At 41.2% G+C, this 27,167-nt stretch overlaps 1 protein-coding gene and 1 long non-coding RNA gene across 4 annotated transcripts in view; both read right to left on the minus strand.

Moving 5' to 3' along the window:
• Positions 1–166: 166 nt before the first annotated feature.
• LOC117828160 lies at positions 167–15,244 on the minus strand. 2 transcript variants are annotated; one of them, XR_004634343.1, is made up of 3 exons: positions 15,189–15,244; positions 1,730–1,777; positions 167–1,052 (listed from the first exon to the last, which is right to left on the minus strand). It is a non-coding gene; the product is annotated as an uncharacterized LOC117828160 (long non-coding RNA). The 2 variants fall into 2 exon arrangements; XR_004634342.1 differs by having other exon boundaries at positions 1,310–1,777; positions 15,189–15,213.
• A 1,482-nt stretch (positions 15,245–16,726) lies between these two features.
• Positions 16,727–27,167, minus strand: part of LOC117828471 (TGF-beta receptor type-2-like) — a 44,418-nt gene continuing 33,977 nt past the window's right edge. The window contains exons 6-7 of one of the 2 annotated variants that reach the window (XM_034705627.1): positions 20,490–20,614; positions 16,727–18,026 (exon numbers count right to left, since the gene is read on the minus strand). In XM_034705627.1, the coding sequence (XP_034561518.1) occupies positions 17,844–18,026; positions 20,490–20,614 (308 nt within the window). In that variant the 3' untranslated portion in view covers positions 16,727–17,843. The remainder of the gene's footprint in view (positions 18,027–20,489; positions 20,615–27,167) is intronic. The other variant, XM_034705628.1, reaches the window with a different exon arrangement.

Here is a 27,167-nt window from a genome sequence, read left to right on the forward strand (position 1 = left end):
TCTGTTGCCCTTGGATGTTCTGGACTGGGTGCTGGAGTGGTAATAAAGATTGATGTGTCTCATCATTATTATGTCCCCCAGCAACAGCAAGAACACAGCATTCATCATTCTCTTAAACTCAGGATGTACTTTCACAACTTTCTCCCCGAAGCCTTGAGAGCTTGTGTAGGAGTGAGATACCTTTCTTTTATTTATATGATTTTTTCAAACATATCAAATAAATGCTCAGGTTTTTGATTGATAGTGCACATTCATTTTTTGCTAGTACTGTTTCATATAACCACAAGACAGAGGCAGGAAGCATTATTGATTTATCTGAGATGTGATTCACTCTCGAAGGAGGGAAACAAGAGTGCAACAGTCCTCTTCTTTGTATTGTAATAGATAGAGACAACTTGCTTTGAAGTCAGTAGGTAAAATAAGGTGTTTCCTCATCTCCTCTGACATTTTTGCAAATAATGATGCTTATTCTGATAAAGCCAGTGGCACACGTTCATGTTGAACTGAGGTTACTCTCAGGTCACAGTACAACCAGTGGAGCCTTTTCTAATAATGTGGCAGCATAAATGAATTACTGGCATCCAAAATGAGATTATAAATTCAAAATTATGAATTTATAGTGTTTATGTACTGCAGCTTATTTCAATGCCAATTGCTTGAGGTAATTTATGGGGGTGTTGAAACATAAGCAGCACACTCAGGCAGTAAATACTTATCAGATGTCTGATTTAGAAGGGCTGCATGCTTTTGCGTTCTCAAAATCAGACAAGTTGTTAATTATATCCTCTTTTAGCTACAAACTTTGATTCAAGAATTGCTCATTTTATGGTTTGTAAACTTCCGACATCAGCCCAATTTCCTTTCCTTACTTTCCATCAGCAGTGTTTACAGCTACCCTGTCACCCGTAAGATGATGATGGTTTAAAAAATGTAAATGAAATATTCATGTAGAAGAATTGGACTGAAGTTTGAGCCGGCTTAGTGCAGCTGTGGATCGAGGCTATCTTCTGTGGAGACGAGGAGGAGATAAGAGGGAGATGAGACTGCGGCATCTGAGAGGAGGAGAGATAAAAGGCCGATAAGAAAGGAGAGTAAAAAAGATGATTATGAAAATTGATGGGGGTCATTGTGGAGTGGAGTGAGGAGTGGCAGAAGTGGATAAGAGTTTTGGATTCATAAAGAAATTATAGACGGTGTCATGCAGAGGCTCGGTGTTACAAAAAAAAAAGAAAATCAAACACCCATATTTATGCAAACCCGTGTGATGCCACACACATGCATGCTGATAAAAGCATCTTAATGTATATACCAGAATATGCACACAGCTCCTCGGCCATTCATCAATGCCTGCTTATACCCAGATGAGCAACCTACCCCTTCACCCTTTCCCCTCTACCTTCAACTTTTGAATGGATGACCTTTCAGACAAATAGAAATGCAGGCTGTGAAGATTGCTTCAATCGCATCTATTGTCAAAAGGCCAAGCCCAGATGAGAGGCAGCCAAAATGAGGGCTGTTGCCAGGCAGGGCAGCTTTGCTTTCCGTCTCAGGAGGCGGGCTCGACTCTTTGTGTTTGCTTTGTCTTTTTTTTTTTCTTTTTTTTTTTCTTTTTTCTTAAACTTTGCAGAGTTTATGCTTGGCATTCTTAGGTGTCTTCACTTCTTTACTTTGCCAAAGGCCAGTCGTGCTAAAAAAGCTTAAGATGCCTGCCATGAAACACTCTTTGCACCTTTCTCTGTGTCATCTCTCTTTGCTTTGAGTGTGCGAGGGTGTGAAGCTGCAAGAGAGGGAGAGAAAAGTCACAACGGGTCAAGACAATTATGATCATCAAACTTCATTTTGACAAATTACTGGCACCACTGGAAATGGTGCACCAATGGAATCCTGCAAGCAGGTAGAGTATTATCTTGTATTGACTGCATTCAGCAATTTGTCTCAGATGCATAATAATCTCAGATCTCTCAATCAATTGTGCACGGTGTTATGTAAGCATGTGGGACAAAGCGAAGAATCCTCCGTTAATATGCAGCCACTGATAAAAGCATAGTTGCTGTGCATTTGTATAGGGAGGCCTTCAATATAAAGCAGATGGTACATCAAGTGCACAGTAGAATCGGAATCTGATCTTGTAATTTCTTTAAAAGGCAAAGGATTGCAGTTTGAAGGATGTGTGAGAAGTGGGGCACATCATGTTCCCAGATCTCTGACATCCTTGCAACACACCTCAGAGGAGGCTTTGTGCGATGGCAGCAGGGGGCGGGGATCACAAATGAGGATTATAGATCCATGTTTTATCTATGCCCACTTTGTCCTATTGAGGGTCATTAGAAGGGGTTGGAGCCTTTCCCAGCATGCAGTGGGTGGAAGGCAGAAACACAGTGGATTGATTGCCAATCCATCACAAAGATAAAAAACAGAGTCAAACTCTCCCACACCTGTGTTGAGTCTTCAACCCAACATCTTCCTGTGGAAGAAAGGACATTTAGGACCAAGATTTTATGTTGAGATTGTTTTGGGGTTATTTTCAATTAAACAGTTACTTCCAAACATGACATCTGATTGGGTTAGAAGCATTCCATGAGTGCAGTTACACAATACAACAGCAATGGGATTTTTAACTATAAGTATCACTCCTTCTAATGGGGTCCGAGTACCGTTGATTAAATTTAGAGTTGGCAGGCCACTTGAGGAACTGTCAATAGACTCCTTTTTACCATGATAAATTTAAACATGCAGATATATCTGCACACATTACACAGTCACCAGTGTTTTGCGATATGTAGATAGTCAAGCTGTGGAACTAGAAATGCTGGTGAAGAAATTGGTCTACCAAGCAGCAAGTGTGCACAATAATATTTGGGCTGCTTGACAACAGTTCCATATCAGACAAGTTGTGCAACTAATCATGCTGATGGGGCAAATAAATGTTGTTTATTATTAATATTTATGACTCAATACCATTTGTAGAACTGCTGTTTAAAAGCAATATCAAACTGTAAAATGTGCTATTGTCCTGAATATCAGCACCCTGTGAATATCTTCAGCACTGCCTGCAGCCTCATGTCTGTGAGCAAAACAGCCTTGCTGATACTCAGTATAACATCCCTCCCTCTCATGTGTTATTGATAAAGAAATACATTTTGCATCATCCAAATCTAGAACCAAACAAGAGAGGTTTTCTTCTGTGTTTGATGAAAAAGTGTGTCAGAACAGGATGTTTTGCTCATCGTGAAGCTACAAAAGACTCCATGGAGTCTGTCTGTGTGATCCAGCGGAAGGGAATGATTAGCCAGTGCCTGGGGATCGCCACTGCACACGTCGATCTGCACCGCAATCATTAACAGGAATGAGAGCACTTAAAGAAAACTACTTAGCATCCCATTGAGGTGTGCTGTTGGGAAGTATTTATTTACCTGCAAATAGCGAGATATGAGTCTGTTTCTGTTGTGGAGCATCATAATTATCAGCTCAATGTCCAGTCATGTGTGGTATATAGAGTTTATTTAATATAGAAATGTATTCAGGTTTCATACTAGTTTCTATGACAACAAGTCCAAGTGATGAGTCAGACAATGAGAAAAATAAACATGAGTAATGACCTAAGGTAACTCCTGCTGGAGGATGTGGGGCCTTTCACTGAGTGCATAGGGCTACCTGGGTGCCCTCATCAGTGACACCCCATTTCACTCTGAGCATGCCTCATTTCTTCAGCAGTCAATGGGGCTCAGAGAGGCAGTTTAATCTACTAGATGTGAACATGACCCACTCCGTACCAGGCAACACGGTGGGGAGAATACTCCACCCTCTGCACAACATCTTCATTTTGACTTTGATGGAAGGCGTGCTGTCACAGCATGTTCACCTTGTATGATAGGACTGTTAATCTTGATAATGCCACGGGTGATTATGTATAGCAGTGCATCACTTAGCCATTCATATACACCCTTCTTTGGCGGGCTCAGACTCCTTTGCTTGTTGTGATAAGAAATGAAACAGTGCTCTAAGTTCCTATATTTTGTTACAGAATACAATGTGATCTATCATCCCGCAGATCAGAGAGCTTTTGCTCGATTTATAAAGCTGCATCTGCCTCAGGATGCAATTGCATTCATGGCATTCATCTGTCATTTTCCAAAGCATATGAAAAGTTATGTCTCTCTGTGAGGCTGTGAGCAGCAGAGACAGTGACAGTTTCGATTGTAAATTTTGTTTCATTTTTTGCCCGACTACAGTAATTCTTTCTTTCTTGAAGAAGGAACAAAGCAATCAGTGCAATAATCTTGTCAATGCAGGCTTCTTTTTTGAACACTTCGATAAAAAATACATGGGAATATATCAGTGTTTGGATAAAGTAAGCTCCTTGCATTTCCCTGAATCATAGTTTCAAATAATAACACAGTCATGGAATCAGTCCTTTTAATTTTCAATCAGGATTCAATCACATTAATTACCCCATGAAATTACATCATTATCATGCAATTATAGAGCTGAAGAAGTAAATCCTCTAGCGTCTGAATGCACAGCCTTAAACACTGACAAGGAAATTAAACTTTCACTTGATCTTATTTTCTGCACACCTCTGAAAAATATACCACCGTACTTGAAGAAAATTGCACGCAGCATCCACAGTTCACCACAGTCATCAACATTGATTGTGACCTGTCAGCGCTGACGATGCCTGCAGCAATACTTCAAATTCTATCAGCATGCTGCATAAAAAAGTTTTAGAAAAAAAGTTTTAATGCATCGAGCAAGAGCAGGAAAGAGTGATGGAGGGGGAAAATAAGGAGGATTGAGGTACCAAACCGGAGCTCAACAGAGATATCAACTGTCTGCAGGCAGAATGTCAGACTCTAAAAAAGTTGGCATGCATTCCTCCCTCCTCAGAATAGCGGCAAGCCTTATCAACATTTCCACTGCTCCAGCACGGTTTGAGCAGCCTCTACGTGGTGTCTTTGGAGGGGGCCCTGCCATTCAGATATGAGAAATGTAGTCGTGCGTCGTAAACAGTTGAACTTGGTTTGACATTATCCCTGCAGGAGGGAAAAAATATGACTCACGTGTTGACAATTGAAGTATGTCTCCCAATTTCCCAGCAGCCCTGGGTTGACAAATGACCCCCCTCTTTCACTCTCCTGAGTGGCCGACACGTTGCCGTCTCGTTTCACAAGACAACAGATTTATGTGATGTTGGTTCAGTGACAGGAGTGAAACCTCTGTGGCAAAATTACAGCAGCAGCATTCAAAAGAGATAGGAGCAGGACAAATCAATGGCATTCTACTTTTGAGGTTGGGAAGCATGTCCGTCTAATTCTTTTGAAAGTTCATACTCAGATCATGCATGAATGAAAACCCTGAAATGTCTTTTTTATAAATAGGATAATTTATCTTTTCTCAAAGACAGTTTCTAACCCCTCCCTATCTTCAATCCAGCTTTTATTCTTCCCTTTTGTTTTAATGGACTTTTGTTTTATGGGAAAATACATTAAATTAAAAAGGCCCACTCTTCTCTTTCTCTCTGACCAAACAGCAGTGGTTCAATACCAAGTGGCCCCTCGCTCAGGACTATGCATCTCTGTGCTCAGGCCGTGTCCAATCGATTCTCCTCCTGGTTGCCCTCAATCGGTCATCTGACAGAACAAAATTCACGCCTCCAAAATAAAGTTAAACATAGCTGGATGGGATGAGGATGGGGCAGAGAGGAGGCAATGCTAGGGCAATGATAAGGGAGACAGGGTGGAGGGGAAAGAGAGAGGGGTAGAGACCGCCATCCCTCTGCAGGCTGTTTAGTGCCTGTGATGTCATTGCAGACAATGTCTGTATTGTGCACTTAGAGGAAACAAAAGACATTTAAATCTTAAAACTACAAATCTTTGCCCCTTATAATGGGGATGCAATATGAAAAGGTTATTCAACACATACAGCTAAGCTGCTTATTTGAGTGGTGTCGTACTCCCGGATAGAATAGAAGACAAAAATAAGCCAAACTCTATATAGCGATTTAAAAGGGAAGCTTTGACATTTGGGGAATGTGGCTATTATCTTCCCTCAAGAGAGTTGCATAAAACGAGATACATTATTCTCATATCTGTTCATCAAATGATGAGCTACAGGCAAGTGATGGTTAGATAAGATGATATTAAAACTGGAGGCAGGCAGAAACAGCAAGTTCAGAAACATGAAGGATTAAAATGATACCATTAATGTTTCAATGCAAACAAATAGGTTACACCTTGATTTGTGATCTTTCGAGATGAGGAAGATAAGTAAACATTTTCTTATACAGCCAGCATAATTATACACTTTCTGCTGCTTCCCAGTCTTTGTGCAAAGCAATGCAAAGCAACATCTGCAGCTTATAAATGAAGTTAATTTTGAAGTGCCAAAAACTGTAATTCCTCCAATGGCCACGAGAGGCTGGATCCTAAAGGAGAGTCAATCCCCCTGGAGTTATATTTCCTACGTTTTGAAGCAGAAAAAAATGACACCAGATGACAAAAGGTGACTTAGTCTAGTCCTAATTCTGTATGAAAATCATGTTGATAAAAAGTCATCAGTGAATGACCTTTTTTTCATGCTGAAGACAAGATGATGACACGCTAAAAATACATCGAAGTACAGAAAAACATGTTTTGTTTTCGTTAACATGACGAGACGAGACTGTAATGTTTGTGGTGGACTGTCGGACATTTAAGATTAATTATATTTAATGTCTGTCTAATGTGTAATCTGTCTAACTTGTTGTATACAGGCTATTGGCTAAGCTAACCACCTTCTGCTGTGTACTTTATGGCTAATAAAGCTGTCAGCATGTAACAGTTAGGCGTCTGTCCTTAATGACTGATGAACAGACATGAGCTAAGAAATCAATTTCTCATTCATGTTTCAGCAATACATCAAATAAGCATGTTAGTAATAATGTCAGTAATGTCTCCCATTGGTTTCTGAAGAGGTGCAATGAAACCCAAAGTTGGTGGCCGCCTTATTGCAAATGCTCAAGCTAACTTCTGGCTAATCTAGAAACCGGCAAGGAAAAAGTCAAATAAATACAGCACTAAGGCTGTAATACTATTTATTGACTATGGATCTTTTTAGCTGGTTTGCCTTTATCTGTTTTTACTGATGGCACATTTGGGACAACTGTGGCTCAGTGGTGCTTTTCTATTTTACCTTGTTTTTACTGATGGCTTATTTTTTATCTATTTGGTTTTTGACTGAGAATTACCCTTTTAGTACCAGGCACTACTGTCACTTTGTTTATCATGTCTTGTCCTGTGCTATTTGGGTATGTGTATGTGTGTGTGTGTGTGTGTGTGTGTGTGTGTGTGTGTGTGTGTGTGTGTGTGTGTGTGTGTGCGTGTGTGTGAAAGCTTGCTGACTCACTCACTGCAAACCAAATCTACTTGTACAAATACAGTAACCTTGAACCTCGAGGGGGCTGTAGCATAGCCATCTTACAAACAGCTGCAGCACCAACCTGTTAGTCAAATCAGCCATTCCCCTAATAATTGTATGAAATATTATAATAATAATAATATGAATGTAATTATGGCTGAGTTCTGGAAAAAATTGACAATGTTCAGTTGTTGTGAATAAAGAAATGAGATATAGAGACAGAAATGTTTTCTCATACCAGGCTGCAGTGTTCAAGTTGAGTTACTAGATCTTAAGTCTCAGTCGAGTCCCGGTTCCTCAGTGAGTCCAAGTCCCCAGAGAAGAATCTAAGTTTAGTCAGAGTTGACTCCCTATTACCCGAGTCCAGGTCTGAGATGAATCCTCATTTCTGATGTTATTAATTTTTTTCAAGTTTGGCACTGTTTCACTCCAAACTATTGACAGTCTGAACCAGCACTAACTATGTGGGACCTTTACATGTGTAGAAAACCCATTTCTTTAATCAACACTTTGATTCTAATCCTGTGGGGGAAAAGTCTAAGTAACATAAGCATCTCACTTAATTTTCTTGGTTCCTTGATCAGATGTCAAGTTTGAGCTTGACCTGCTTTTCTCCTTGATGGTTCTTTTACATATCCAACATGCTGCACAGCTCTTTCTTGAAATTACTGTAAAATATTTAGAAGCAAAACACACAATTCCAAGTGAAGCTTTATCCTGGCAGGAACTGTAACTTAACAGGACCTTGAATGTGCATGCAGGCAAAATACACAGGACAGCCTTTGCTTGAAACTGAGTAAAATAATTAGGACCTCATATAAAAAAATGTAACGAACATTAAAACAGTCTAGATTAATATACAATCTGAGTCTTTCATCTTACAAGTCCTAATGCAGTCAATACTTGAGTCAGGAGTCTTGAAAATCAGGACTCAAGTTGGACTCAAGTCTGAGTGCTGGACTTCTGCTGTAACAATGGTGTCATGCCCCACCCTGAGACAGCCCTGTGGGTCTTACAACAATCCACACCAAGACACATATGAAATCACAAAACACCTTATAACACTTAACAAATAGGATTTCATAAAAAATTAGACAAATAATTAAATAATTTAACAAAAGATCAACTGAAGTCTAAATGAAAAAAACACACCAAAAGCACAATCCATCCCCTAAAGGAGAGGCGGCGGGGCAGCAGTCCCCCAACTCAAAATGTGTCTCCACTACTGGAGGCAGCAGTATGTGTTCGAAGGCCCAAGACCAGGTGAACCCTGTTGTCTTAGTTAGAACCACCTTTAAGAGAAAAGGTGACACAGAAAAGAGGGGAGGTGAGGCCACACAGAACAAACGTACTGCCCTTACAATGGGAATTTTAATAAGGGTCCTAATAGGGTTTCCTTTGTTTTTGGAGCCAGACATAAGTGGACAATAAAGGAACAGCATTTTTTTTGCACTCTCATATGGCCTCATGGTTAGCATATATATGCTCTTGATAAAAAACCCTTCCACAATACATATTTTGATTTTCAAGACGGATGATAACCTTTGCTAAATCTCAATTTTGCCCAGCATGCCAGTGAGCCTTCCCAATGAGTAAGCATGCACAACACCACAGCCCTGAAACTGGCTCATATAAATGGAATGCAGCGAATAATAATGTTATGAATACACCTCTGATTTTCTGAAATTCAATATGTCTGCTGTGCTTGAAGAATGTTCTTACAATAAATCCAATTTGCAGCAGCGTAGTGGAGCTTTAATAACAATGATGGATTATTATTACCACCATTTTGTCATATTTTCACTTTCTTAGTCATCCCACATTCAACATTTGCTGATAAAAGTAAATGAAGGGTGTTCAGTTTCCTTCTGCTCTTATCATGACTGCCTCTTATGTCTTGCGCTGACTTTGGTTGACCTCTGAGGAAAACATTCTGAAGTCAAAACAGGTTTTTAACTGCAGAGATTAACGTCTGCTGTGGTCTCTCATGCAACATTAACTGGCATGGTGAAGCAATCAGTAAATTATTTCTAAATAGACAAATTAATCTGGAGCACAGATTAAAGGATATACAGAGCCAAATTAGTCCCGAATCATCATTAAACCCTACATACAACTAGAGGATGATTGATGCTGGGAATTAAGCAGAATGGCATCGCCCTTGTTGGCTGAAATGATCAAATCATTCCTGCTTTTGTTGGACGGGAAAACGCAATATTACTGCCAAGCACTGGTCTTGCTAAATGTAAACCAAACACTCTTCCTGAAAAACACCTTTAGATTGAACATTCTGTGATTGGTGACAAATCTGTGTTTGTCCTTGGTCGGCTGATTTTGTCTTTTAAACCACAGAATAGGCTGCAAGCTGAGACACAATACCCTATTCAGGCATAAGGAAATTAAAGCAATATCTGCACTATCAAGTCCAAAGCCATCAGACGAAAATGTGCAAGGGGACAGCAGGGGTAATGGCTCCTAATGCACCAACTCTTCTCTCTGTCTCCAGGCCTTGGCTGCCTGCTGCTCTTATCTTAACAGGCACATCATCCCCTGGACAATTGCTGCATCCAATCGTGGCTCTGGGCCTTAAAGTTTCCTCAAAAATGTGGCTCCCACTGCTGTTACTATTGCTGCCAATAGCTGGGCTACACATCTCAAGTGCTGCTTTGTAATATGTGAAGTGAACATCTAAATCACATGGTACTTTGAAATAAGGAGAAATGAGATGTGTAAACCACCATGTGGGGGAAACAGGGGCGTGATAAGATTTTTTTTGACTGGGGTGGTAAAACTGGGGCACTGACTAATGCAGGTGTGGCAAAAAGTCTAAGTGTGCAAATAGCATTTGTTTATCCTCTCTGTCTTCACTAATCATATTTCATAGATAGTAATCCGTAGACAGTTTACATGGAGAAATATAAAGGAGGGATAAGATCATATCTAGAACCCCTTTAGAAACCTGGATGCTGGGTAATATTTGAGCTAAAAGTATGAACTCAGTACATGTGCAGGGCAGCAGTGGTAGTGAAAGAGTGGAAGTTGAGAACAGAGGGAATTGTTTGTCAGGTGGTTGTGGAAATTGTGTGGGGCGAGCATGTAAAGAGTACAGCTTGCATGCGTGTAGCTCAACAACCAACCAACCAGCCGTTTAACCAACCATGCAACCACCAACCAGCCAAATAACCAACCATTAAACTGCCAACCAGTCAACCAACCTATCAAATAACCAACCTGCCAACCAACCACCCATTTAACTAATCTACAATTTAGCCAACCATTCAACCCACCAACATAAACAACCAACCAACCAACCAACCAACCATTCAATTGCCCATCAACCTTACAAACAAATAACCAGCCAACCATCCTATCAAACAGCCAACCAACAGACTAGCCAAACAGCCATGTAACAAACCAACCGTTTAACCTAACTTCCATTAAGCCAACCATTTAACCCACTAACCAACCAGCCTAACAAACAAACAACCAACCAACCAACCAACCATTCAACTCCACCAAGCAGCCAACCAAATTTTATTTCTAAAGTCCCATAGCATAACAAAGGTTTTGTCTATACATTAATCACACATTAACACAGTGGTGGCGGTAACACTACTTCACTAAATTTCAGAAACTTGGGTCATGACTGTCATTAAAGAGGTGGTCCTGGGTCCTGAGGCTGCACTAGGTGAGAACCAGGGATATAGAGAGACCACACATTCATCCAACATGTTCTTGGCAACATTCGGCATTGACAAGGACATGTTTTCTTTCCACGGGCAACTTTGAGCAGAATCAGGATCATTGGTGATCAGCCATGTGCCATGACTGGATGGGTCAAGAGGGTAGAATAGGGGGGGGGGGGGGGGGGGGGGCTGAAAGAGAGTGATGTATAGAGACAAACCAAAAAACAAGTGACATCAAATTCATAGCAACAATGCCAATAGCTATGGTATAGATATGTGTGACAGCGACAGCAACTATAATGATAATGATGATAAATAGGACTAATAATAGTTATTAAGCCACTGGAGTCAAACAGGTCTAATATTAGCATTTACAATTACAACAATGATAATATGAGAAAGACTGATATTAATAATTGTAGCAGTTGGAGTTAAGCAGTCCATGGTAGCAGGTGATCTACAACAGGAATGATAAGAGAGTTTGAAAACTCCTGGGAAGCAACATAATTAGCACTGATGGGGCATGAATGAAAACCTATCAACACACAAACCCTCCATGCTTAAATTTGGGACTCAAAGAAAGGTGTGTCTCTTAAACTCCCAAAAGTACAAACTATATCAAAGTTTAGGATTATGGGTTGGCTGGCCAATCAGATTTCAGGGGCCCTGCCACCCTGGGGACACTCCTGACATACAACCCTGGGGATATGGCCTGACTATTGACTTGACCTGGGGAGGAGGTCAAATTGAAATTATCAGTAATATTTTTTATGATCAAACTTGCCGGAGCTTAAGACATATTTTACTGCTCACACCAACCAACCCACTCCTCAACCATTTTGATTGATGTATGAGACATCACCATGGCAACCAGCATACAGAAATGATAAGCGACTTTGGCAGGAGTGTATCTCCTTCTGGATTAATAAGACCACCTCAGGGTTGAGTGAGTGTATTGGTATAAATATGTGTGAGCAGTGACGAGCTGTTCCTGGCGAGACGCTGTGCAAGCTGCTGCCTCCCACTCTAAGGGTTAATCGGGTTAGAGAGTATCATGACTGAGTGGCCGACTGAGAATACATGCAACCCCCTGCAGGTGTGGAGTTTAACCAGTGCTCACAGAAGGCTGCACACTTGTATCTTGAGCCTACACTTTATGATGCACAGTGACAGGCGAGTGACGGAGGCTGCCGTGTGAAATTAAATGAGGGAGAGAGACTCTGCAGAGTGAAGGAATCAGAGGGAGAAAAATGTTAAGTTATGCTTGCCAACAGCAGCTGTTTAAATGCAATTAGGTCCCACCAGGATACAAAATGACTCCAGTGTTGGTGACTGGTTAGTGTGACTCAGTGTGACTCTCAGTAATGGAAAGACCTGTCACATCCAGCACTCAGACCCTTCATTTTCACAGCGCAGTGCCTCCATTTTTTTTTTTGTACCCTCAAAGCACAAACAGCAGCTCATTGGATGCTGCTCTTTAGCACTGAAACCCAGCTGGTTCCAGAAGGCACCAGTGAGGGCCTTGTGTGCTGTTTCAAGTAGAACCACTATGCCCTCTACTGGTGTAAAGATAAAACACAGGTGTTTGGGATGTTCAGAGAAATGGTCAGCTATAGTGTTGCAGGGAATGAGGAGAAAAGGGGTCAGTGACCGGGTTAAGTCTGTGAAGGGGGCACTATGGGAAGAGGGGGCAAAACAGGGAGAGAGTTCAGCATCCTGACTGTCTGGTGGATAAAACTGTCCCTCAGTCTGCTGGTTCTGGCCCAGAGACTGCGTAGTCTCCTTCCTGATGGCAACAGGCTGAAGAGGCTGTGAGACGGGTGGGAAGAGTAAGGGAGAGAGGTACCAAGAATCTTCTCTAACCTCTCTTGTACATATTTTTATCTTTTTTATTTCCTTAATTGTCCATTTCTGTGCAAGTACAATGAGAGTAATTAAAAACTGTCAAAGTACTTTAATTTTTGCACGTTTCCACTAAACCTGGCTCAAATTAGTACATTAATGCTAAACAATTGTGAAAAAGGGAAGACCCGAGAGAAATAACACACAATATGATTTATTTGTTTTCTTCACTGTGACCACAATTGATTATTTCAAAACTCAGTGAACCCATTTGTGAGGTAAACTGGGATGACAGGATTTAACATAACAGGATTATTGTTTACTGACTGTGTCCTACATGATTCAAGTTTAATTACTCTACAGTTGTCCTCCCCTGTTACACAAACTAACTAAAAATGTAGACATTTTTCTAGGTGTATGTGTTTTACATAATAAATCATTTGTACTCTCTGGACATGACGAAATGTTGTGTCAATAATAAAAAACAAGTGCTCCCTGAGGGACTGACTGACGTCCTTGTGTATGCATCTCTTTTTGAAGAAGTTGACTTCTGTGCCGCAGGGGAGTTGGCATCAAATTATTTAATTATGAAAATGAGAAAAAATGTTTCTTTTGTTACTTCAGACACCCCTGTTCTAATCCATTTATAGTACAAGAATTGTAAATCATTTATCATCGGCATATATATCCTGCAGTGATGTTTGTTGTGCTGCCCACACCAAGCAGGCCCTTGGCATAGTGTATGTAAATAGAGAATGTAAGATGTGGGAAGGGCAATGGAAATCTCCCTATGAGACAACCAGACAGCCTGTTGTGGTTGATAAATCACTTTTCTACTGCTCCCAAGTGCATTTGTAAAACACTTCATGCATTTTTAGTAGCGATGCTACACAACTGCAGCCTAGGTTAATGCTTGCTGAATAAAGAGAGGCAATTTTGACTTAGCAGAATCAGTGTTTCAAGGCAGAAATCCTCAAATAGCACACAGTTGTTCAGGGAATCAGCAATAAAATAGGCATGACCACACAGACATACATTATGAAATCTCAGATTTTCACCTTGTTAGCACTGATTTATGGTCAAGTCTAAGTTTCCAGTTTTCACCTAGCTACCTGTAAGATACAAACACATAGACCTGCAGACAGATAGACAGACAGACAGACAGGCAGGCAGGCAGGCAGGCAGGCAGGCAGGCAGGCAGGCAGGCAGGCAGGCAGGCAGGCAGGCAGGCAGACAGACAGACAGACAGACAGACAGACAGACAGACAGGCAGGCAGGCAGGCAGGCAGGCAGGCAAGCAGGCAGGCAGAAAGCCACAAACAGATACACACATTTTCCAGTCTGAGTCAACTGTGGGCTCAAGATGAAAGGTCTGCCAGCATCATATTCTGCGCACACACAGTCTGTGCCAACACTGTGTTCACCTGCTGTACCTACAGTACCCTTGGCTTCATGCAGCACTAACACACACACAAACACACACTCTTAAAGTGAAAACATTAGCGAGAACTGCTCACATTTTAATCAACAACACTTTAAACAGCACCTCCTTTTTGCAGCATCTTTGTGTCCTCAGAGTAAACATGTTGTCAGTGCAGGTATGAAAGATTCTGCCAACAGAAGCATGCAAATGCCTCGTGTATATCGTATGCATGATGGAGTATGCAGGTTTGCATGCCATAATAATACATAGGGGCATGCATGCATGTCTTGTGCAGACATGATTTAAAGTTTGGGTCACAGTGTGCCAGGAGTGGAACATAAATTCATTGCTCCGAGTCCTGAGAGCGAGTGATGGGCGACCTTGAACATAATTCTATGTAACTTATAGTGCAGGAGCAGGACTTCCACGGTAATAAATTAAATCACTACTTCCAGTCTAGTAGCATATTTTCAGTAATAAATGTGGATTTTTCATATCTATCAAAGCATGTTGTCATTATATGGTTGCCCAAAATTGATTTCTAATGAGGTCCATTTGTAAATAGTCTTACAACTAACTTAACTGTGCAGAAGAACACTCACAGGGGCCATTATCTGATAGTAGGAATATATTTGCTTTGATTCTTGATACCTGAGTGTAGACTGAAGACTTCTTCTAATATAATCAATATGTAGGATTGTTGCTGCTGTTAGCTATGTTTAATGTTTGATTAGTATTTATACTTGTTTGCAGGGTATAAATAACTCTTCTAACATGTTCAACTAAGCATATATTTCACAGTTGTATAGACTCTATGATCTGTGAGAGTTGGAGGGACTTACCCTTACAATCTGGTGGATGAAAACCATGATACAAGCTGCTAAAAGCTGCAGTGAACTGCTGATTTTGAAGTTGTTTCGGGACAGGACCACACCTCCAAATCAATCTAATCACCTGCAGCTCGTTATCTCTTTCACCTGTACAATTAGCCACACCTGTCTGGTTCATCTCAGTTCACACTCTCCCTCACCTCTCCTCTCTTTTTCCTCTAAATATAAGAACCAAGAGGTCACTGAACAAGAGGCGTGTCCCTGAGTTTTGACCCCTCTATTCCTGACGTTTCAGATACCTTCACCCCTAATCATCCCTCCTTTTCTGGACCCCTACTTATCCCTCCTTTCCTCAAGCCCTACTCATCCCTCCTTCCCTCGACCCCAACTCAGCCCTTCTTCCCTGGAACCCTTCACATACCTCCTTTCCTAAACCCCTACTCATCCCTCCTTTCCTCGACCCCAACTCATCCCTTCTTCCCTGGACCCCTACTCATCTCTCCTTTCCTTGACCCCTACTTATCCCTCCTTACCTGGACCCCTACTCATCCCTCCTTTCCTCAACTCCTATTCATCCCTCCTTTCCTCGAACCAAACTCATCACTCTTTTCCTTGACCCCTACTCATCCTTCCTTTCCTCGACCATTACTCATCCCTTCTTTCCTCAACTCCTACTCATCCCTCCTTTCCTTGACCCCTATTCATCCCACCTTTCCTAAACCCCTACTTATCCCTCATTTCCTCGACCCCTACTCATCCCTCCTTCCCTGGAACCCTTCACATACCTCCTTTCCTAAACCCCTACTCATCCCTCCTTTCCTCGACCCCAACTCATCCCTTCTTCCCTGGACCCCTACTCATCCCTCCTTTCCTTGACCCCTACTCATCCCTCCTTTCCTCAACTCCTACTCATCCCTCCTTTCCTCAAGCCCTACTCATCCCTCCTTCCTTCGACCCCTACTCATAACTCCCTACCTCTACCCTTTACTTATTTAAATACAATTCTTAAAACTGTACTATAGCGTGTTGTTTTTTTGATGTGGAGTGATGTGTTTTTGTTTGTGTACTATGGTGGTTGAATTATTAGAAAGGACAGCTAAAGACAGGAAAGATGGCCAGTAGAGTTGGGAAGTACATGCAGCAAGGGTGTCAAGGCTGGTGGTCAGTTGGTGACCAGGAACTAGGGCCTATAGGACTGGAGACTCTGAACATGGGGCATGTTGTTATAACCAAAACCTCAAACCTTTGATTTCAGCTGGATTATATAAAGTAAAAAATGAATCCAGTTTTAGGGGTGTTGTTTTTCTGGGATACTAGAGACTAATGTGCTTCTTTAGCAGCAAAGCCTGCTGTAACTGGTGGAGTGGTGCTAAAAATATTTTGTATGAGGCTGTGAAATAGTTCAGAATGTTATATGAAAGTAGGTCACAATGTAAAGTCAACAGTCACTACCATTCATGTCACAAAACATCCTGCAGGGATGACATAATAGGCACAAAGGGTTACAGTATGATGCAGTATGATAGTATCACAAACACAAAGGGACACAGTTAGCTTATCACTGTAATACTTTTAATTATGGCTTTACAATTTTGTACAAAAATGATATGGATATTGTTGTCTGATCACCTGATCAGGATTTATCTCATGTAAGAAAGAAGTTCATCTTTTAAAGCATAAACACATTTGGGAACGAGCTGGAGCTTCCAGTTTGAAATCCTATGTACACATTTTTATTCGTCTTATTATTGGCTGATCAAATACAAAAAAAATGTATATCAGCTTCCTCTAAAAAAATACACACACACACACACACACACACACACACACACACACACACACACACACACACACACACACACACACACACACACACACAAACACTCACACACACTCAAACACACACACACACACACACACACACACACACACTCACACACACACAAACACACACATATGCGCAAACACACCCACACACACAAAGTAACATAGCTGTTCCCTTTTCCTTTCAGGCTGGTTTTGCTGTCTTTGTTTTTCGTGGTTCTTGAGATACGATATCACCTTTCCCTGCAGACTGCTGCCATAGATGCACTCTTCTATTCCTTTGCAGTCTAAGAAATCATGTGTGAATCGGTCTGGTTGATATCCATTTAATGCAAGGCCACCAAATAGAGCATAAAAATATCCAGTAATATGATCTGCAGAGGATATTAGTGTTATTAAGCATCTTTATATTTTGCACCACTCCCTTTACAGACCTTTCTGAATCCATGCGCTCCCTTTATTTTCCTTTACCTGAAATGTATTTTAAGAATAATAAAGGCACTGATTATACACATATAAGTTGTTGTGCATAGATATTGATAAAGTGCAAAGAGATTTGGTCATAAAAAGCTTTGTAACGTTATTCCCTGTTTGTTTAGGACTGGTCCAGTCTTTGAAGCATATTAAAGAAAACAGAAAGTCCGTCACTGTTGTTCATATTCATGTTCTGCACAAGTCCACGTCTTGTTTCATATTGATCATTTTCCAGTTTGCACATCCGTCATACATCTCTGACGCTTCCACGGCTAACAATGCTTCCCGCTGGAGTTTCTTCCTCTTCTTCCAGCTGCTTGGTAGTCATTGCTCTGGCAGCCCTAAGGAGGGCTAGCTTTCTGCTGAGCTCTACTTCTCATCATCCACCACTAAGATTTCTTCAGGGATCTTCTCCTCCGAGTCAGAGCGATCTGACAGCTTGTCCAGGTAGTCCATGTCGTTGAAGCGCTCGGCGACACACTGTGCTGTGAGACGGGCCTCCGGGTCGTGGTCCCAGCAATCATCTATGGAGGCGCACACTATCTGGATGCCCTGCAGGGGGAGCAGTGGAGCACAGAGACTGTCAATACTGAGACTCTGGGGAGGTCTGACCTAGACAATGTATCATCACCTTGTGCTGTTACTATGAATGTTTACTTTTGTTTACGTGTTTTTTGTTTATGTGCCAGGGTTTTTTCTTGTTTTGGGTGAAAACAAAAAAATGTCTTTGATAATGAAAGAAAAATACATTTAATATGATGCATTCTGATAGAACAGTCCTGATATAAACCTGAACTTCATGGAGGTTACAATCTTTAGTTTTCATTAAATCTGAATGAGAGGTGTTGATTCAACTGGTTGATCATTTAGAGGCTGTAGTTTGTGTTTCTGCAGCACTATATTCACTCTACACTGTTGTAAATAAGCTCGAAATAGAGTTTAAGTTGAAACTATTCCGTACAGGTTGAAGTTGATTGACTAATCAGTTTGCTTCTTGCGTTTCTTGGTGCATTAACTCCACTTGTTTGGGTAATGGAAAATAGTAAAGCTATTGGCAGACATGCTATAGTATCATCTCCATGCACTACATACAATAAGCATTGCTTTGTTTTTTGGGGATCCCTTTAATTAACGTCTGCCATTCACCCGTGGACCACAGATACCATTCAGGACTGTCTGTTTTTAACAAAGCAAATGTAGACTGAAGCCTTGTTAGAGTGTTGAGTATTCTTAGATTGGTTGTTTCAATTCCTGGCTTCTCTTGTCTACACACTGGGCATGGAACTGAACCTCAAATTGCTCCTGTTAGCCCCCGCTGTATGCGTGTTTGAATGATCAGCAGTTGGGATGTATCAATCCACTCATACACTCTCCACAATGTATACAATTATTAAAGATTCTTTTAAGAATGTAAGTAACTGATTTTTGCTTGAGCCCCCCATGCCGTAAAAGGTGCTGCGATTCATTTTTTCCAAAAAGGTGCTGAGATTAATTTTCTATCTCACTACTTCAAACTTTATTTGTCACATGAGTTACTGGTACGAGGGATGTGCACCAGTCTACCATTGTCAGCCTCGCTAGTAAGCACAATAATTATAAATTAGCTCATCAGTTACTATTAATACTTTCATCATGGTTGGTTTTCTAACCAGATTAGAAAAGGTAGCTTTCAGGCTGCAAAATAACAAGCAGGAATACACAGAAACAAAATTATTTAATATCACTAAAACAGCAGAAATATGTGCAGGTATGTTTGTATATATATATGTATGTATATATGTGTGTGTTTATATGCATGTGTATGTATGCCATGATCACTCAGGTCCTTCTAGGTGTTTTCAAAGTGTCATGATTTTTGTCTGAAAAATGTCACTTTTTCTTTTATCTGTTTATTTTAATACAACTCCTGGTTTTGCCTTCCTGGTTTACGGTTCGATGAAATCTGTTTGTTTACAAATGTTCGATGATATGTTGAGTGGCTGACTCTCCCTTCTGTTTAATATCTTTTTTGTCTTCCATTTACTGAGATTGGGGCAGGAACTAGTTTGATGGAGGTGGGAGGGGCTTTGCTTTCCTATTTCTGTTTATTGTTTTTTTTTTTTGTTCTGTTACAAAAAAATTAAATATATACATATATATATAAAAAAATACTTTCATCATTGTAGGCCCAAAAATTCAGTTTAATTGTTACGTCTTAAATGTAGCACAGCCATCTGCCACTGGCTGGGACTCTGACTCTGGGTTATGGCTACTGCCATAAAGCTATAATGCTCTACTACTAGGATGTAAACAAGCACAGTTGACGGATGAAATTTGGTGCAGGTTCGGCAATATGTTGATCAAGAAAAAGGGGAAAAAGTCTAATGTAGGGTGTCTGGTTAAACTGGCATATAAACACTGAACCAGAGCAACATCTAACCAGCACAGGCATGTGGATGTTAACCGGCAAGGCTGGTGGTGCTAGCTTTTCTAACTTTAGCCCCACTAAGAAACATTTACACTATTTACCCGCAGACTCTGTGATCACATGTTCAATACATTGTGCTTAATTTAAAAGTATTCTCTACCCTTTAGTGCAATCAGTTAGTTGGAATTAAAATGTATGTTTAATAAAAGGGGAAATGAGTGCTTCAGAACATCCTTAACTGTAATTAGGAGATTACTAGCCTTACATGGCACTTGATCATTGTATGGATGTGTATGTCAAGGTTGAAAGCCAACATGTAGTAAAGTATTAAGTGGATGAAGAGCTAGAAAGATACCATTAGAGTTCTGTTTGTGTACCATCTTCTAATTTAGGCTAACGTATGTTTTCATTCCACCTCTGTTGATTTTATTTTTTTCCATCACAGAGTTCCGATGGCATTTCTTTCTTTAACTGGAGAGTTCACTTCAGCGTGTGCATGGCTTCATTAAAAAAATAAGGGCGTAGTAGGTAACATTTGTTTCTAGAGATGTACATGGCAGCAGTTTTCATGGACAGTATTAAAGTACAGTGTGTTCGACGCCTCTTACCGGGTGGTTGATCCAGCTGTTGGGGATCTCAGGTCGTCCTCGGTCTCTGAGAACGCTGTCCTTCATACTCTCCACACAGGGGTGTTCCCTCAGGTTTCCGAAGGGAGGCACGTACTCTTTCACCTCTACATGAACACAAACACACAAAGAAAAACATACAGAAAAATCAGTCTTTGACCTTTTTTGGAAGCAGTGAACTCTGGGTATTTACGAGAGCGAAGAACTTTGAGACGGATTCCTTACTACTAAAAGATACAGCTCCGTGCTAGAGAGAAACTAGATCAGATGGCAGAGTCTCACAGCGCTCACATCAACAACACCTCTCAAAGGATTCACTGTGCGCTCTAAATTAAAACTGCAGGTTGCAAACTTTAAATAGCACCGGCGCAGCACAAACAACCGCAGAATCCTGTGCTGCCGAAGAAAGGCCAAGGGGGAGATTTGCTGAAGAGAAACACTTATTATTATCACACTTTTACCCTCAGCGTCAAGAGGCTTAAAGTATCTCACCAACGCAGTCTTGGCTTTGTGTCAGCTCTCTTACACAACATCGTCCAGAGTGCTTGTCAGGGCAATTTAGCCGTAGAGTTTACTCTGGGTGAGATTTCAAAGCACCGGCGTGGACATTATAGTCTAGGAGCTGTGGGTCAAGAGTTTCCACACACAAGCTCTCTTTTCAAGACTTAAGACGTCCTCGGAGTCAGACAACAAATCAAACTCCAATTTGCTTTGAAGCATAAAGGGCTCGATTAAAGAAAACACACGTTTGAGAGATTCGCTGGAGATCGGAACGGACCCTGATAGGATGAGGCACATGACTGAGAGAGGATTGTTGAAGTAAATAATTCCCATGATTAAAAGATGACCAGGAGATGAAACAAGAGACAGAGTCTAGACAAAGACAGACAACTTTAAAAAAGACAACGGATAAAGTTTTCTTATTTATTTTTGGCTGCTTCAAACTTTAAACCAACTTTTGCTTTTGTCTGTTTCTGAACACGAGGATCTCTCTTATGTGAGAACGGAGACCTTTAATAATTTCCTCTCCTTTTTAAGTCAAATATATCCTCCTGGAGTACATGCAGTGAGTATTATTAATGCAGCTCTCAGCTCTGAATGCAAGCTGAAACATGAGCACATGAACAACCTGTTATTACACAATCATGACAGAAGAAAGTATTTACGCGGTAAGAGACGTATGAGCTGCAGTGGTAACTGATGAGTAATGATGATGATGCACATGAAAAACAAATAAAATGGGAGATAATAATGATAGATGCTGATGTTGCAATAGCTGCTGTCAGGCGTCGTTTAGCTATAAAACTACATATTGATTTGTCTTTACCTGAATGAAGCATTTATATTTCATCATTGTTTACCTTTCACAGCTGTTCCTTCAGTGATCCTATTTTTGTCCCCAGACTGAGTTATTACATATGCACATTTTTAGCCTAAGGTTTCCACTAACTCTGCTCCAGACACAAACTCTCTTGTCATAGACTTTTCTATTTACTGACACTAGTGACTCAGCCTTTTTTCTAAGAATGCTCCCCAGGTTAGACAAGCAGCCTTGCTCTGGCTTTCCAAGGAACGCGCTGCAAAACTTCCACAAGCGTAGAAGCAAAGATGTTAGACAAGAAAGGAGGAGGAGGCTGGCGTGGTGGAGGCAAAGCTTTGCCAGCAGCAGCAACAGTGTGGAGGAAAGACCTGTTTAGATGGACTGCCTTGTTGTGGGAATTGGCTGCGATTGGTTTGTGAGTGATTAGAAACAATGACTCAATTGGCAGACTGTCAGCTGATTACAGCTAGACATATGACTTCCAGGTCCTGCATGAGCTAGCGCAAGGCTTCATCAAATGGCAGTACCTTCATTTCATACAGTCATTGCTGTACTTTCACCAGATCAATGCTGCAGTTAAGCTTCATATTATACGTCTATATTAAATGGTTGTATGGCTTCTCCTTCTTCTGTACGGGTTCAATTCCCCTCTGGGTTTGATAAAGCTCTTTCTATGGGTTTAATATAAATATATGGCGGGCTGTTTTTGTTAGATATGACAGATTTGCTATGTCTATATGTCACCTTCTGCATCCATCCATCCATTTCACTAGTAAGGACCACACCACCAACAGGATGTAGTCTGACAATGATTTGATTTAACTGGAATAGTTATTCTGAACTTCTTGCCGTTACTGGTTTGGGGAAGCTTGCGGGGATCCGCCGTAGCTCCCGGGAACGAAACCCCTCTTTAAGAGCCATATGTATAGTAGGCAAGGAAAAAAAAATAGGAAGAAAAGGGGAGGGAGGAGAATCAGAGAACAAATAGAGGGGGGGGGGGGAATTTATAAGAGACAGAAAAGTGTGATTGAGGTGTGGTCCTGCTCCTGAAACTCTGCTGTATAGCACCACTTGTGTTTTGTGATCTCTCAGATACTCAAAGAAAACACTTACAGTAAATGACACTCTCCAGCTGTATTCAAACCTGCACAAAACACCTAAAAAGTCCTTCAAATTTTCAGTTTGGGCTGCATGTGTGAACGCAAACACCCAAAATTCTCACCCTGACTTAACCTGCACTTTTTACAGCCAGCCACGACTACAATGTCCACAGGAAGTCAGGGTGAGGTGATGTGAGAGTGCAGCAGGGGCGACTCAGCACAAGTGAATGCGCAGATGGGGGTGATGAAGTCTGTGTCATGCAACCAGTGCAAACCAGAAGGAGTGACATGAACTGTAGCTCTAGCAAAGATTCAGACAGGAAGACTATAAAAGCAATCACAGCAGTTGTTTAACTGTCATCTCCCTCGTTCAATTGCTCACCCACTTCCAGCTGCATGCTCCGGAGCTGTCATTGGTTAATCAGCGGCGGCTGTCATCCAATAGCTCAGTGGCACGCCCTTATTGTCAGCCTATCATCTTTCTGCTGTCTTTTTAAATGCGTCTCTCTCTCCAGCTAGTTCTTTCTTGCATTGATGGCGCGCACCCCTCCACCTTCCCGTCTCCACCTGCTCTCCGCAAGTCTTCAATTCCTAGGATTCGTCAACCACCACCACCAGAGTCTGGACTCTAGGGGGATTTCTTCTGCTGCCAAATTCACACATCCTACGCTCACAACATTATCCCCATAGAGTCCTTACGGCAAAGATTTCTGTCAAGTTTCATTATTCATTAAGTTGTAATAAATAACCTTTAATCTTCAAACTGTGTCTCTCTCCGTATTGAAGTAAGGTTGAAGAAGAACAATCAGTTTGAATCCATCTGTTCACACGCTGCATTGATATAAATGCAAACGTCAGAGCAGAGGTCTCTGATGCTTTGTTGCCGCCATGTGAACATTACACTTTGTCTTTCACAGGATGCTTTTGATGTTGTGTCCTGCCTCCCAAAAAACACATCTCCAACCCCCCCCTCTCGTCTGATAGAGATGACATCATGCTGTGAGGGACACATTTGAACAAGTAACCTTGGAAAAGTTTGGAGGCAGAGCTCCTGAACATTTCTGGAGTGTGTGAAAGAAGCATGTGGATCCTGCAGTATGTATTCACTTCTAAATAGACAGAGAGAGTAAACAATCCACCAGAGTGTAAAAGTGTCCGCTGCTTCCTGTGTGTAAATCTGTTCCACAGAGTTTACATGACTGGAACAAAGCAGTGCCAGCCGGAGCCAGCAGCTCTGAAGTAACCCTTCCGGCCATGAGGCTAACATGCTGTCTCTGCAAGTCAGCTGACACACATCGTATGTAGGCTACTTTTACAGGATATCAAACAACATACTTCACAAAACTGCAACAGTTTGCTAGTATTAAGCATTGAATTGCTGACACAAGTCATCCCCTGCTTGGTTTGTAGACTGAACCGGACGATGGTTTCATTTTTTCTATTGTCTGGAAAACCTTTTAAGGAAGTAATGAAGCCAACAGAGAGTGATCAGAGGATTCTGGGATCTAGACGAGTGAAACATATGACTCTTTTAAGATACTGAACTTTCATTTCTCATTTACAAGCAAAGTTCCTCCTGTTTGGTGTTAAAGCTTAAACAAAGCTTCAGCCACACATCACTCAGTATTAAAGAGAGAAGCAGACAGATGTTTCTCTTTTGTTTTGACAGCTCTGAGGAAGTGTATAACTGCACTCTGGACTGAAATCCACTTTTGTAAACTGTTAGGCAAACATGTTTATGTGATCATCTCCAAACAATGAGTCCCAAAAAAAAAAAGAAGATGCATCACTGAGAACTTGCAGTTCAAACAAAAGTGTGTATTCCAGGGTGGAAAGATTGCTCAATCCTGCTCCAAGAGTAAAGATGGGTTTTCCAGGCAAAACCTTAAATTAAAGTCTGAACTAGCAAAAGCTTTTTTTTTTTGCAAACACAACACAAGACGAGGGAGGAATGCTGCAGTGCGCAGAAGTCACACACTGCATATTGACAAGATTTCTGCAAAGCAATGACAAGTTCAGCAGGGTAACAATGGGGAATTTACACTATGTCTCCTACAACAGCTGACAGGTAGAGATGTGAGTTCTGCAAAGTGTGCACATATTTCATCCTTAATGTCTGTTTCTCATGCTGCTTGTCAGGAATGGCTGCAGAAACTGTCTGAGAGTCTGCAGCCAAGAGAAACTCTGTTAAATTTAGCTTAAGATGGAAACTTCTCCATGAACGTCACTCTTCAGTGGCTTTATGAGCTACAAACGTTAGAGGGCAGTCGTGTTTCCACTGAGCGTTCATGGGAGACCAGGGACCAGTTTTACAAAAGGGATGTAAGATTGGTGTGTGGGTTTTGGGCAGTCTTCAATTTGCTCATGTTAGTTTGATACAAGTTAGACTCTCTTTACAAGAGGGAAAAGGGCCCACAGGCTTTAACTCATTTAACCAAGGCAACAATACGGGGGTCAACAGTCTCCACAAACAGAGGCACATGCCCACTGCACCCTTTACTCTTCACACCCATTCTGTAGCTGTTTAAAGCTCCTCTGAGGAGTTTTTAGATGTTTTTTCAGCAACAAGATAAGAGGAAATTCTCTTTCTACAGGGAATGTCAAACCTGAAACTAAAATTTTCCTCACAGGAGCTTTAATTCTTTTAGAATGTATCTCTAATAGTCACTGTGTAAAGTACAACAAAAGCAGACTATAGTTTAAGATTAAGACCCCTAGGGTGGACAATCAGATTCCAGGGGATCCAAGTCATACTATGCACATTTCCCCCTTGGAAATGCTCCTTAGAGGAAATGACCTTAGCTTGAACAGAAGGATGAGACATTTAGTCAGAAAACTCCTTTGGAATCATCTACTAGTGGGGGTCAGGCAGGCAGACACCCTCTATACTTCTTTACACTTTCCTTTTTGATAAAGCTTGTAGTTAGAGCTCTTAGTTATGCTGCTATAGGCTTAGATTGCGGGGGGAACTGGTATACTGACACACTGGGATCCTGGGATGAGGTAAGTCTGAGTCCTGACAGTAAGAGGGGACTGGATCTTATCCTGTCTCGATGTTGGGTCTTTGTTAATTATTAGGGCCCGAGCACGAACAAGGACGACGAAGGCCCTCTTGTTATTATTATTTTTTTAAAGTTATATTTTTTGGCCTTTTTTTTATAGGACAGATGAAGAGAGACAGGAAATGTGGGGAGTAGAGAGTGGGGGAAGACATGCAGGGAATGGTCGACTGGCCGGGAATCGAACCGGCAACCCCTGCGACCAGGACTGTAGCCTCTGTACATGGGGCGCTTAGACCACCAGCACCCCCCTTTGTTAATTATTTGACATGGAATACGGTCTAGACCTGCCATGTTTAGAAAAACGTCTTGAGATAACGTTTGTTGTGATTTGGGGCTATAGAAAATAAAGATTGATTGATTGATTGATAAAAGTATCAGACAAATTCAGCCAAGATTTAAGAGGTACAGTTTTAACCACAGGGGCTGACAAAACAAATCAAAAGTTCCTTAAAGGAGCTTTAATTCTTCCAGGACTCAAAAGGAGAATATATTTCTACAAGTCACTGTATGAAGTATAAAAACAGCCAGTGATGGCTTAGAACTATGAGGTGACTTCAGGGGGTCCATGCCAGCTCATGGCCTCTCCCTGAAAACGCCACTTGTGTCAGCATGCTGCTTGAACAGTAAAGACTCACAGTGAGTGATTCATTTACATTGAAGACAGTGGGATGAGACATTTGGCAGAATACTTACTCATACATGAACAAGACAAAGAGGTAAGAGGTACTGTTCTGTCCATTAGGGGGTGCCAAATCAAGAGAATATGAAAGTTAATCAGTGTAGATTTAAGGTTTCGTTTCGGTTATATTTTTCTGGTTTGTGTTCTGTTTATAAAGCAGGATGTACTGATTTTGAAAGAAGAAAAGCACTTCCTCCTGCTGCAAACAAAGTTAAGCAGAATTTTGACATCTTCCTGAAGTCTGTTTATTATTTACTAGCCATAGTTTTAGTCTATCTATGTGGAACACATGTATAGATTTAGCTCAGTAATAAATATATACCTATAATTATTGATGATCCAAATGCAGAAGCAGCCAAACAGATGCAAAACGGAGAGAAAAGAGAAACACAAAACCACTCTCAATCTTTACCACACAGTTAAAAGCTAGAATAAGAAATGCCTGCATTTGAAATATTGTTTGATATTCTTGTCCTGCTGCCCTTCCAAGCTAACATT

This window comes from Notolabrus celidotus, chromosome 16 (genome assembly GCF_009762535.1).
Source record: "Notolabrus celidotus isolate fNotCel1 chromosome 16, fNotCel1.pri, whole genome shotgun sequence".
Lineage (NCBI taxonomy): Eukaryota > Metazoa > Chordata > Actinopteri > Labriformes > Labridae > Notolabrus > Notolabrus celidotus.